The sequence below is a fragment of the Nerophis lumbriciformis genome, linkage group LG32 (assembly GCF_033978685.3).
Source record: "Nerophis lumbriciformis linkage group LG32, RoL_Nlum_v2.1, whole genome shotgun sequence".
Lineage (NCBI taxonomy): Eukaryota > Metazoa > Chordata > Actinopteri > Syngnathiformes > Syngnathidae > Nerophis > Nerophis lumbriciformis.
Genome location: NC_084579.2, coordinates 29,426,989 through 29,439,737, shown reverse-complemented (window position 1 = coordinate 29,439,737; position 12,749 = coordinate 29,426,989). Strand labels below are relative to the sequence as shown.

The window sequence follows — 12,749 nt, the reverse complement described above, 5'->3', positions numbered from 1 at the left end:
ACCCTACAAAAAAAATTAAAAAATAATATATATATATATATTTGAAACTTTCTGATATTTAATCCTAAAAAATACAGACAGTTGTTACCATTTAGGTACACTAGATAAATACAATAATAAACATGAATACTAGAGTACATGAATACTTCAATGGCAGTGTCCCTGCTAGTGTGGGTGTACCTAATTAAGTGACCATTGAAAGTGTTTCTAACTACTATTATGTCTTTTTAGTGATGAGCTACTGTACGACATTGTGTTTGGTCACTTTCTCTTAGGAAAAACTGTAAACATCAAGAGGATTAAGCACAATATCTTCTGTGTGTGTGTGTGTGCCTTTGTGCATGTATCCTCAAAGATACACTAATTGATGATCTAATGTACACAAATGATGGTCACATGTGACTTGTAGTATATTAATAAATAGACTTGTGTCTGAACCTTTTGTGATGTTCCATTCTTATGTTTTGTGAGTCAATGAATCGCCAGGTGGGATTTTCCTAAAACTTTATTTCAACACAATTTCAACATTCACAAAAGTATTGGGACACACTTCTGAGTAAATCAACTGATATAGTTTAAATACTGTCCCAATTCTTCTGTCCTTCCTTGTTGTATATTTTCAATTTACAAGCCAGTGAATGCAAATATGGAGCAGGACAGCAAATTAAAAACAAATACTTCCTCATATTGTGGCCTGGAGGTCTTTATTCGGAAGGAGGCCAACACCTAAACAATATAAACACATTTTAAGAATAATATTAAACAACATTTTAGGTTTCTTCACACATGACTAATGATCAATAAAATAAAACAAACTATACTACAATTAATGCAAGTAACTGTCAAGTCTTCCATAATGGAGCGAGTGCTGTATTTATCTGACCATAAGGCGCACCAGATTACAAGGCGATCTGCAGATGAACGGGTCTATTCAGATCTATTTTCACACAAAAGGCGCATTAAAGGGTTCATATTATGATTTTTGACTACGTTTAAAACACTTTCTTGTGTTCTACATAACATGTAATGGTGGTTCTTAAGTCAAAATGTTAAATAAATTAAAATAAATAAAAAATAAAAACATAAATTATGTTTTACGCTTTCTGACTCTTCAGGATGCGCTGTTTGGTGTGCGGTTTTATTTACGTGGCTCCACTTCGACAGCGTCTTACCCCCATCATCTTTGCTGTACTGGTAGTTTTTAGCACTTCAATAGTGCTAAAGACAGATACAAGTTAGAACAGTACATTACTTTGTATTAGAAATGGTAACAGTGGAGAATGAATGCCCCACAAGTGGCCTGGTGGTTAGAGTGTCGGCCCTGAGATCGGTAGGTTGTGAGTTCAAACCCCGGCCGAGTCATACCAAAGACTTTAAAAATGGGACCCATTACCTCCCTGCTTGACACTCAGCATCAAGGGTTGGAATTGGGGGTTAAATCACCAAAAATGATTCCCGGGCGCGGCCACCGCTGCTGCCCACTGCTCCCCTCACCTCCCAGGGGGTGATCAAGGGTGATGGGTCAAATGCAGAGAATAATTTCGCCACACCTAGTGTGTGTGTGACAATCATTGGTACTTTAACTTTAACTTTTAACTTTAGGATAGATAGAGACATAAAAGTAACTTTTTGACTACGGCGCAATTTTTGGGGAATTACGCCGATACCAAGTACTAAACAGCAGGTACCTGTAGGTAAGACAAGTTGGTTTTGCATAATATTTCTCCTAATAGGTGCCATTTTGGGGTCCTTACACACCATATTGTCCGTCTGTCGAAGCACAGTACGTCTGACTTCCGATGGTCTGCGTTTCATCAAGCGGTGCGGCTTCGTACCTTACCAAAGTCGTACTAAAAAATGTTGACGGATTTTTAAGCGCCGTGTGTAATGTTCTATATTCTCAATGAAACATCAACGTTTTCGTGTTGCTTGCTTACTGGTACTTGCTAGCGTCATTTATTGAACTGGCGTTAACCTGCAGTCCACACGTATCCTATATGTGACAGCCCTCTACTGGTCAGACTTATCACTACACCATGTACCAAATAAAATTGCTTTGAGGTTCATCGATATTAAAGTGACTCACTTGATGGACTGTTTTTTGTATGGTCCAGCTGGCCAGAGACATTTCCTGTTGATTTTGGGTAAGCAATCCATTTATGTTGAAATAGCTTGGCTCCAAGTTCCATATTTATAGTGTCAAAGACACTTTCACCTCACTCTCCCGGCTTCCGTCTGCTCCAACGTCTCACTCTTCCTTTGTGCTTGCTTCTATAAGCAGCAGTATATTTAGCTTCAAAAGTATAAGGTTGTGAATCCTCATTTGTCCAAAAACAGTCGTCTTTGTTGTTTACAAAGTCTGCCATTATTAAAACAAGTACGAACACATGTTGCCAGAAGTCAGACGTGCGCTGCTATGGAAACAGAAATCAATGCGCAAAATAAATCAGTCCTGGAAATGTTTCAAATGATCAAAATACGGTAAATATTGAACATATTACATATTGTTATGAAAGCGTCTGTTACTACATTATATATGGACTTGCAGTGTGTATATAAAATGTTTGCTGGAGGGTTTTGAAGTTGTTTTAGAGGGCTTACAAACGTTTTTTATCGTCTTTAAAATCGTAAAAAAAACGTCTCTCATAATGAATGAACTGGCGTCAACCTGCAGTCCACACGTATCTAATGTGTGACTGCCCTCTACTGGTCACACTTATTACACCATGTACCAAATAAAATTGCTTTGAGGTTGATAAGCACGACCAGAACTATTAACGTACATTAGGCGCACCGGGCTATAAGTCGCAAGGGTTTTAAATATAGTCCGAAAAATACGTTAAGTGCTTATTCATTCTCTAAATCAGGGGTGTCAAACTCATTTTAGATCGGGGGCCACATGGAGAAAAATGGTGAAATCACGGCACGATAACTTAAAAAATAAAGACAACTTCAGATTGTTTTCTTTGTTTTAAAATAGAACAAGCACATTCTGAAAATGTACAAATCATAATGTTGTTGTTGTTTTTTACACTTACATGTTGCGGATAATCATTTATTAGTCGTTATTTATATTTTCTGAATAAATTATGTAATAATGTTCATCACTCCACTCATTGGTGTTCATTTTCAATCTATCAAGATAAAAAAAATAATATCAGAAACAAATTACAGGATATTATTTATGTAATTTGATAATTTTCCTCGACTGGTGCATTAACATCATGTGGTTTATTTTTGCACATATGTAGCATCATCTAAAAAGATACAAATAATTGCTATTGCGACATCTAGTGGACACATTTAGAACGGCAGTTTTTTTTCATTCAAAAATTCCGGCTCATTTTTATACTAACCTGCTCTAAGTGATTTGTTTTCAAATGAGAGAATCAAAAGCCTCTCTCCATTATTGCCTGCTTCCCGTCCTTTTTGCGGTTTAGGTTGAATAAATGCTGAGAATATTTACCGTAGTATGAGAATATGTGCGAGTTGATTTACGTGGACACCGACTTAAACAAGTTCAAAAACTTATTGGGGTGTTACCATTTAGTGGTCAATTGTACGGAATATGTACTGTACAACCTACTAATAAAAGTTTCAATCAATCAATCAAAAAAGAAAAGAAAATTAAAGCTGCAAGCAGCGATGGACGGGACCGACTTTGACGGCACATAAAATCCAAACCGAAACAGTAATTAAAACTCTTTGGTCAACTTTTAATCAGAAAGGTTCATTCTCTCTCCGGTGCTAGTTTGAAGCCGAAACGACAAACGCGCTCAGAGGAGATAATGTTTGAAAAAAGGTGACCGGTTTTTACAAAACTTTTGTTTTGAAGGGGGAATTGCAAACTTCCTGTTGATTTTTGCTGGGGGTTGTCAATATATGAAATGTAGGTCTAAGTGAGACCTGTTTCATGTCTCTAATACATTCCTACTGGAAGTTACAGGCAGTTTTTGAGTTTTCCTCCTAGGAGCAGTTGTGTCTGTGTTTTCTTCCTAGAGCGCAATTTTGAGTTTTGGGGTTGGGTTTTTTTATTAGGTCGCAATTTTTGCCAGTTCTGATGTGTGTGTCCAGTTTTTGAGTTTTCCTCCTAGGAGCAGTTGTGTCTGTGTTTTCTTCCTAGAGCGCAATTTTGAGTTTTGGGGTTGGTTTTTCTTTTTATTAGGTCGCAATTTTTGCCAGTTTTGATGTGTGTGTCCAGTTTAGTGAGTTTTGAAGCATGTTAAGGGGGTCAAATTACAGGTCAAAGAAGCAAAAGTGACTGTTTTTTACTAAAATGTAGTTTTGAAGGGAGAATTGCCAACTTTCTGTTGATTTTTGCTGAAAGATGTCAATGTATGAAATCTAGGTCTAAATCAGACCTACATAGAGGTTTTTGTTTCATGTCTCTACGACATTCCTACCGGAAGTTACAAGCAGTTTTGTCTGTGTTCTTTCCTAGGGGGCGCTACAGCGCAATTTTGAGTTTTGGGGTTTGGTTTTTTTCATTAGATGGCAATTTTCATCAGTCCTGATGTGTGTGTCAAATATGGTTAGCTTTGAAGTATGTTAAAAGGGTCAAATTAGAGCTCAAAGAGGCGGCGGAATAATAATAATAATAAAACGCACAAAATACAATAGGTCCTATGTCCCAAAGGGACATTGCGGTCCCTAAATAAGGGAAAGAACATAAAAACGAATACAGAACATAATATTATATTTGTTTGTTTCCATGCTTTTTTGTTTAGCGACACACTTATGAACTGGTTTGTATTTGGTCAACACACACGAAAGACGGCGTCTTTTAGACCGGAGGACATGTTTTGTAGGTGACCCAAGACTTTTGCACAATACTATTTGAAGTATTAATATGAGGGACATCTCCCATGCTTCATCTATAAGTGTAGCTCTCGTCGTCATACTCCAAATCGTCCTCGTCCTCTCCCAGTTGTCCGTAGCGGAACTTCCTGTACACGGTTCCGTCTTGGCCCATGTAGACAATGTCCTCCTCGTCCTCCTCATCTTCCTCCTCTTTACCGCCCGAGTGGCGTTGGCGGAAGTCGACCAGCTGAGTGTCTTTGCAGCGTCCTCCGTGGGAAGCGTTGGAGGAGGAGCTTGTGTGGCCGTCGGAGCCCAGCTTCTCGTAACCCCGTGCGGGAGCGTCGGAGGGCGTCCTCTTGGAGCGGGAGTGCTGGATGAGGAAGACGGCGGCGACGAGTGCGGCCACCAGCAAGACGCAGGCGATGATGAAGACCGCCAGATTTCCGCTCGCCTCTTCTTCTTCCTCCTCGTTCCGGAACGCCAAGTTGGTGCTGAGGACGCACTCGCCTGGTGAGACACGGCGGTTTATAACCCAAAAGGTCAGCAGGTAAATACCCAACAGTATTAACAGCTGTGGCTGTAGTTAACCTCCTGATAACTACATTTAAAATATGAGTAAATGTTGCTAATAGGGTTGTACTATATACAGGTACTAATAAAGTACTGGGGTACCAATGAATTGAAAGGCGTACTATACTGTGGAGGGAGATGTAGCCAGCGCTGCCTGCAGGAGCAAAAGTCACCGCCTCTGTCCATGGTGCTGAAGACAGAGCACCATCAGACGGGGGCGTGGCAGTGCCAACAGCGAGACACAGCCGGCAGGTGATTAGATTTCCCAGGTGGTACGTGTTAACCTAATTATTTGTCTTTAACAGTAAGCGGCCGGGAGCAGGAGGAGAGAGAGGATACGGACGTGGCTGAAAAGTCACGTTCTACTAGGAGAGAAAACTTTTGTTGACAACATTATCATTAAAAACCTTGTTAAACCTGCACGCTTGGCTCCGGTGCCGTGTCTGACAGCGGGGCCGCGAGGAAGCGACTTCCACGTATACAATGCTTGTTGAGTGTGTCAGTGTGCACACACTCACAGAGCCCACAAGCAGAAACAGAGATGAGAGGAAAACTGGCAAATAAATGCAATTCTGCTGGTTAATGGAGGTATTGGGGCTTCAATGTATCATCAATGTTTATTTATATAGCCCTAAATCACAAGTGTCTCAAAGGGCTGCACAAGCCACAACGACATCCTCGGTACAGAGCCCACATAAGGGCAAGGAAAAACTCACCCCAGTGGGACGTCGATGTGAATGACTATGAGAAACCTTGGAGAGGACTGCATATGTGGGAAAGCAATGGATGTCGAGTGGGTCTGACATAATATTGGGAAAGTCGCTGCTATAAAACATGCCTCTCCAAAGGTGGCAAGACCACCTGCCCTTCAAGTTTAGGTAAACATTTTAATAACAAAAATCCAGAACTGCATGATAAATTGTAAGGCCATATAGTTAACAAACACTCCTGCTGTGCACATGCAGATACGTAGACGTGCACACAGCTGCTTTGTTTGATGCCAAATGGGGGGGTGGGGGATGAAAAAATGGATGAAAAGTGGGAAAAATGGCAGAAAAAATATATTTGTTGTTTTAATATGGTTTCTGTAGGAGGACGAACATGACAAAAAAACCTTCCTAATTGTTAGAAAGACCACTGTTAAATTAAACATGCTTCACTGATGAGTATTTGGCGAGTGCTGTTTTGTACTACAAATTTCAGCGGTTTTTGAACTCACCGTAGTTTTTTACTTGTCCAACTTTCTCCGACGCTGCCTCAGAAAGACGTGTTTTATGCCACTCCTTTGTCTCATTTTGTCCAACAAACGTTTTATGCTGTGCGTGAAAGCACAAAGGTGAGCTTTGTTGATGTTATTGACTTGTTGGAGTGCTAATCAGGCATATTTAGTCAGTGCATGCCTGCAAGCTAATCAATGCTAACATGCTATTTAGGCTAGCTGTGTGTACATATTGCATCATTATGCCTCGTTTGTAGGTATATTTGAGCTCATTTAATATCCTTTAATTTTATCCTCTTTGTTAAAGTTAAAGTTGAAGTTAAAGTACCAATTGTATACTTCAGTTTTGCATGTCTCATGACACATTATCTGTATGTAATATTGGCTGCATTTCTGATAGTTGTTTGTGTGCCATGTTGTTCCAGACCACAGCAAACGTTACTCAGCTTGCAAAGATTGTAATAAATCCATTAGAAGAAGACAGCCTGCTGTTTCCTTCAACTTGGACACACACATCTATACCTTTAGCCATTCTAAGACGGTCATTTTCAGAAGTTATTTACCTCTCTGAGAAGCCTCCATTTGACTAATGTTTTCCAATGTTGTAAAATGTGTAGAAATTTCAACATTCCTGTAAACAAAGATGATTTGCGTCAGCCTGCGACACATAGTCATTTTGATAGTAGGCTAATATAGACACTTACATGCCTTTCCGTCACTATAACACTTATATAAGCTTTTCATTTATTGCGGCTCCACACAGATTTGTTTTTTGTATTTTTGATCCAATATGGCTCTTTCAACATTTTGGGTTTAAACTAATGCAAGTAAAATGACTGAATTTTGTTACAAATTGCTAGAATTTGTGTTTGACCTTTAACAATGTGTGTTTTACCTGCTACCTGTCTTATATGTGTACTTTTAGCTACAGTATCGATTTTAGGATTTACTCATGATTTTGTTTGTCTTAAAGCACAGACCAAGAGTGGCAACAATAATCATGAAACATTTAATAAAATGTCATTAAACTATTCTAACCTAATCCTAGACTATGGCAGACTACATGTGATGTATAAAATTGTAAATTGTTCTTTGAATGCAACAAAAAAAGCCCGGTGTGTTTCATTCATTTTATTTTGTGTTTTAATCTTCTAAAATTGTTCTTTGAGTACACTTAGAACCATATGTTAAATGTATAGTAAGAATTTTTATTAAAATTAAGCCAAAATACTTTTTGGTACCGGTACCAAAATATTGAGATCGGGACAACCTTAGTTGCTACTAAGCTGTTGGTGTTGGAGGGAAAGGGTAGATGATCATCTAATTCTGCTCGAAAGCATTCTTCATTCATCACGCCAAGCCACGTTTGTAAATTTGACAACATAACAAACAATTCATACTTACAAAATTGTCCCATGTGTGAGGATTGTTTTCATGCATATTTGTACGTGTGATCGTGATGTAATCAAGGTAGCGTCGTTGACATTAGCAAATATACTAACACATTTGCAGGTGTCTGTATTAGGATTATTAACTTAAATTGGCATTCATTTTGTATTGTTTCAATTTCGTCGCCGTGGAGTTATTGAGTCTGAATATCTGAATGGAGAGCTAATTTACGCAGCTAGCGGGCCCATGACGATGACTTCTGTTTTGTTTGATCAGCTGTTTTACTGCTGTGTTATCATTATTGTTTTGGAAACAATCCAGAAACAAAATATTCAAAACCGATATATATCTGCGGCTTATAGTCTGGTGTGGTTGATATATTTATATATACATATAAATATATATATAATGGTTATTTATTTTTAAATGTTGTGGTTGCGGCTTAAAGGGGAACTGCACTTTTTTTGGGAACTTTGCCTATCATTCACAATCCTTATGAGAGACAAGAAAACAAAAGTGTTTTTTCTTCTTTCTAACATATAAAAATCATCTCGTTCTTGGTGGCTAGCAATGCAGCTAATGGGAGCCATCAATTCTACCACTACATCACTTTCAAAAGGTATTCAAAAACCGTCAACAATACTTAATTTACGTTCCGTAACCCGTATAATAACCAAGCTGTAGTGACATTGTTATTGTAAGAGCTCTTTCTGTCGTAGTAACACATCACGGTATTAGCCGTGAAAACTAACTACGGCAAGACATAAAATAGCTTCTACAACAACACGAAACGTGTTTGAGTTTGTAATGCACAATACAGTGAAACAACACCAATTTGTACTGAATGAAAAACATGAACAATCATATGACAGTAAATTAAATTATTAGCCAACATTTCATGTTTTGTTTGAACACAGCTAGCCAGACAGCGTATGTACTTTAGTTGTAATAACACGTATGGCGTGCTGCGTGTATCATGATCGATATTAAAGTGACTCACTCGAAGGACTGTTATTCGTATGGTCCAGCTGGCTGGGGATATATCCTGTTGATTTTGGGTAAGCAATCCATTTATGTCGAAATAGCTTGGCTCCAAGTTCCATATTTATAGTGTCAAAGACACTTTCATCTCACTTTCCCGGCTTCCGTCTGCTCCAACTCTTCCTCCGTGCTTGCTTCTATAAGCAGCACTATATATAGCTTCAAACGTATAAGGTTGTGAATCCTCATTTGTACAAAAATAGTCTTTGTTGTCTGTTACCAAGTCTGCAATGATTAGAACGCACTCGTGTTTGATTCCGGAAATAGGAACACACATGTTGCCAGAAGTCAGACATGCGCTGGTATGGAAACAGAAATCAATGCGCGAAATAAATCAGTCCCGGAAATGATTAAAATGATTAAAATACGGTAAATATTGAACATATTACATATTGTTATGAACGTGTCTGTTACTATATTGTATATAAACTTGCACTGTGTATATAAAAGGAGGGTTTTGAAGTTGTTTTAGAGGGCTTTGAAGTCCACAACGGTAACTCACATTAGCCGCATCTTTCAAACGTTTTTTATCATCTTTAAAATCGTAAAAAAACTTGTGTGGTCTTGTCTCCAATAATGAATATGAGCAATCAGCAAAATTCCTCAAAAAGTGAAGTTCATCTTTAAAGAGGAACTGCATGACAACGGATGTATTTGAAAAAAAAAAATTGCATTCTAACCCGTAAATAAACGTAAATAAAAGTCCCCAAACAGCGGAGCCAATGGGAGCTTTTACCCATAAAACCCCCAAAAAACATCCAAAAAGCGCCAGCAATACTCCATTTACAGTTTGTGATTTTAATATTAACCAAGTATTAGTGATATTGTTATTATAAGCGCTAACACAGGAAAACTATTTATCACCACAGTGTGTGCCAATGTTGACATCATCGAGTGCTCTGCTGTTTCCTCGCTTCCCTGCTCTCTGTAAGTTTATTCTAGATCATAAATCATGCATCTCACCTGTATAGTAGAAGAATGAGGAAATATTCCGACAAGTTGGTACACTTTGACAGCCATTTAGGACCAGAAACTCGTGAGGACGACACAAAAAGACGCTTGGTTCCACCCACCTTATCTTCGCGAGGCTTTTGAGTTATTCTTCCTCCAAACGGGAATATATAAACATCCCAGCAGTCGGCATCCTAATGACTGCAGACATTGTACAGTAAGTGATGTTTTATTATGTTTGTTGGCTCTCATGAAGTCTGCAGTGAGTAATAATCAGTGAAAAAGCAAACGTTGTGATGCGTTTTTTAAATTAATGCACCGCGTATGCTTAAAATGATCAAAATATGTTAATATTAAATGTTATTATAAATGTGCCTGTTACTACATTACATATATACTTACAGTACATAATGTATATAAAACACTAATGGAGGCATTAAGATGTTTTTAAGGGCTTTATAGGCAGAATAGAGCGACTTCCATACGCTCCATTGTAAGCTGACTTTTGATCGCATTTATTTAAGTTAGAATGCTTTTTTTTTTTAAATCCATCCATCTGTCGTCTCTCATAATGATTGTGAAGGATAGACAACATTCCAAAAAAAGTGCAGTACGGTAGTCGCTATATTTGTCGCTACAAGTATCTGAATAACAAAGTTTCTAAGTTGGCAACACTGATCTTCTTATGCTCTGGCAGATCAGGTGCGTTATGAGCTGTGTTAAGAAACATAGTTACGTTGCCATCTACTGTACGGACCTGGAACGACAAGCTAGATTCACAGTCTTGTTCTAAAGTGTTTATGAGCTGCACGATACCTCTCGTTTCCGTGCAGTTACAACAGTCGTGCGCTGCCCTGGTCTCCGCTCCCTCGTCCTCCTCGTGTTGGCAACAGAGCAGACAGCGTCCCCCGGCTTCCAAGATGGCCTGCGCGCCACACACGGTGCAGTCTGCGGGGGCGGGCCCTCGACATTGAAGGCAGGAGCGGTCACAGTCCTCACAAGTGTGGCTGGAACCCTGGAAAAGGGCGAGAGTTGTGTAGTTGTGTTTTCTCCTGTAGTGGCTAAACTGCAGAGTTTAGCAGTTTATTAAAGTAAGACGTACATTTCAGAGGAGGCCTTTATTTGTGCAAAATAGCTACATTTGGTTGGAATGGAAACGCTGCTGTCTTATGGGTCGAAGTAGAACTGAGCACGTAAGGCCGGCCTATTTGATTGATTGATTGAAACTTTTATTAGTACCTTGCACAGTACAGTACATATTCCGTACAATTGACCACTAAATGGCAACACTCAAATACGTTTTTCAACTTGTTTAAGTCGGGGTCCACATTAATCAATTCATGGCATAAACAGCAATTGTTTAGGGCCACAACGTGATCATGGCCTCGGCTTTTGTAAAGATTTGAAGATTTCATTGAAATCTGTCAGTTATAAAACATGAGTTAAAATCAATTTTGCTGTCAAGGTTCAATAATAAGGTTGTTTGAATCAAATTAGGAGTACGTAGCACGAACTACACCCCCGTGCAAAAATGCGGAATGGTTCATTCCTTCTGGTAAGCAGAAAACCCAGCATGCAACACTTCACTGTTCGCACAACACAGATGTCATTAAAGCTCACTTTAGACATTGGGAACCAGTATTAGGTGACAGAAGAAAGGAAACATATAATAAATATATTTATGGCACCATTGGACAAAGTTATGTTAAAGTTTCACTTTTGCATCATATAGCACATAATTGTGGTGCATTCAAGAAACCTTAATTGAAGTTCAAAACAGTGTGACTAGTTTTTAAAGATAAGGGTGCTTCAACCCCCAGTAGATTAACTAATAATAATCATACTGGGAGTCAAATATATTGTACATACGAATACACATATATACTCACATACACACAATTATTCATACACACATACATAGGTACCTATGCTCCCACATACATACACAAATACAGTACATACCTACACACTCAAAGCACGTACATCCACACGCACATTCGCTGTACAAACATACATATACACATACTGTACATATACATTCACTGTACAAACATACATATACACATACTGTACATATACATTCACTGCACAAACATACATATGCACATACTGTACATATACATTCACTGTACAAACATACATATACACATACTGTACATATACATTCACTGCACAAACATACATATGCACATACTGTACATATACATTCGCTGTACAAACATACATATACACATACTGTACATATACATTCACTGCACAAACATACATATGCACATACTGTACATATACATTCACTGTACAAACATACATATACACATACTGTACATATGCATACATACACTCATGCATATAATCACGTTTCATCAAACATATATTAACGTTGTTGCCCTAGGGGAAACTGGGTAACCATTAATTGATTAACGTGGACCCCGACTTAAACAAGTTGAAAAACTTATTCGGGTTTTACCATTTAGTGGTCAATTGTACGGCATATGTACTGTACTGTGCAATCTACTAATAAAAGTTTCAATCATCCAATCAATCAATAACACTTGGCACACTGACAAAGCTTAACCTATTGTTACTATAACAATCTACAAGGTTAATATAGTTGGCTTCTGTTTCTTCCCCTCCATTTATCTGCTTTCTTTTGTATTTCAAGTTATCATTAGATATATGCATTGTTGCATTTGAACAACTGTTTTGTTGATAATAGAGGTAATTATTATTATTCATTATCAATAGTGTTATTTCTATTGGTATTTGTATCGCTCCATTT

General features: G+C 38.3%; 1 protein-coding gene across 1 annotated transcript in view; it reads right to left on the bottom strand.

Moving 5' to 3' along the window:
- Positions 1–1,806: 1,806 nt before the first annotated feature.
- The window catches only part of pcsk5a (proprotein convertase subtilisin/kexin type 5a), a 112,918-nt gene continuing 101,975 nt past the window's right edge, over positions 1,807–12,749 (bottom strand). The window contains exons 38-39 of the mRNA XM_061927289.2: positions 10,787–10,985; positions 1,807–5,307 (exon numbers count right to left, since the gene is read on the bottom strand). Coding sequence (XP_061783273.2) covers positions 4,871–5,307; positions 10,787–10,985 — 636 coding nt within the window. The 3' untranslated portion in view covers positions 1,807–4,870. The remainder of the gene's footprint in view (positions 5,308–10,786; positions 10,986–12,749) is intronic.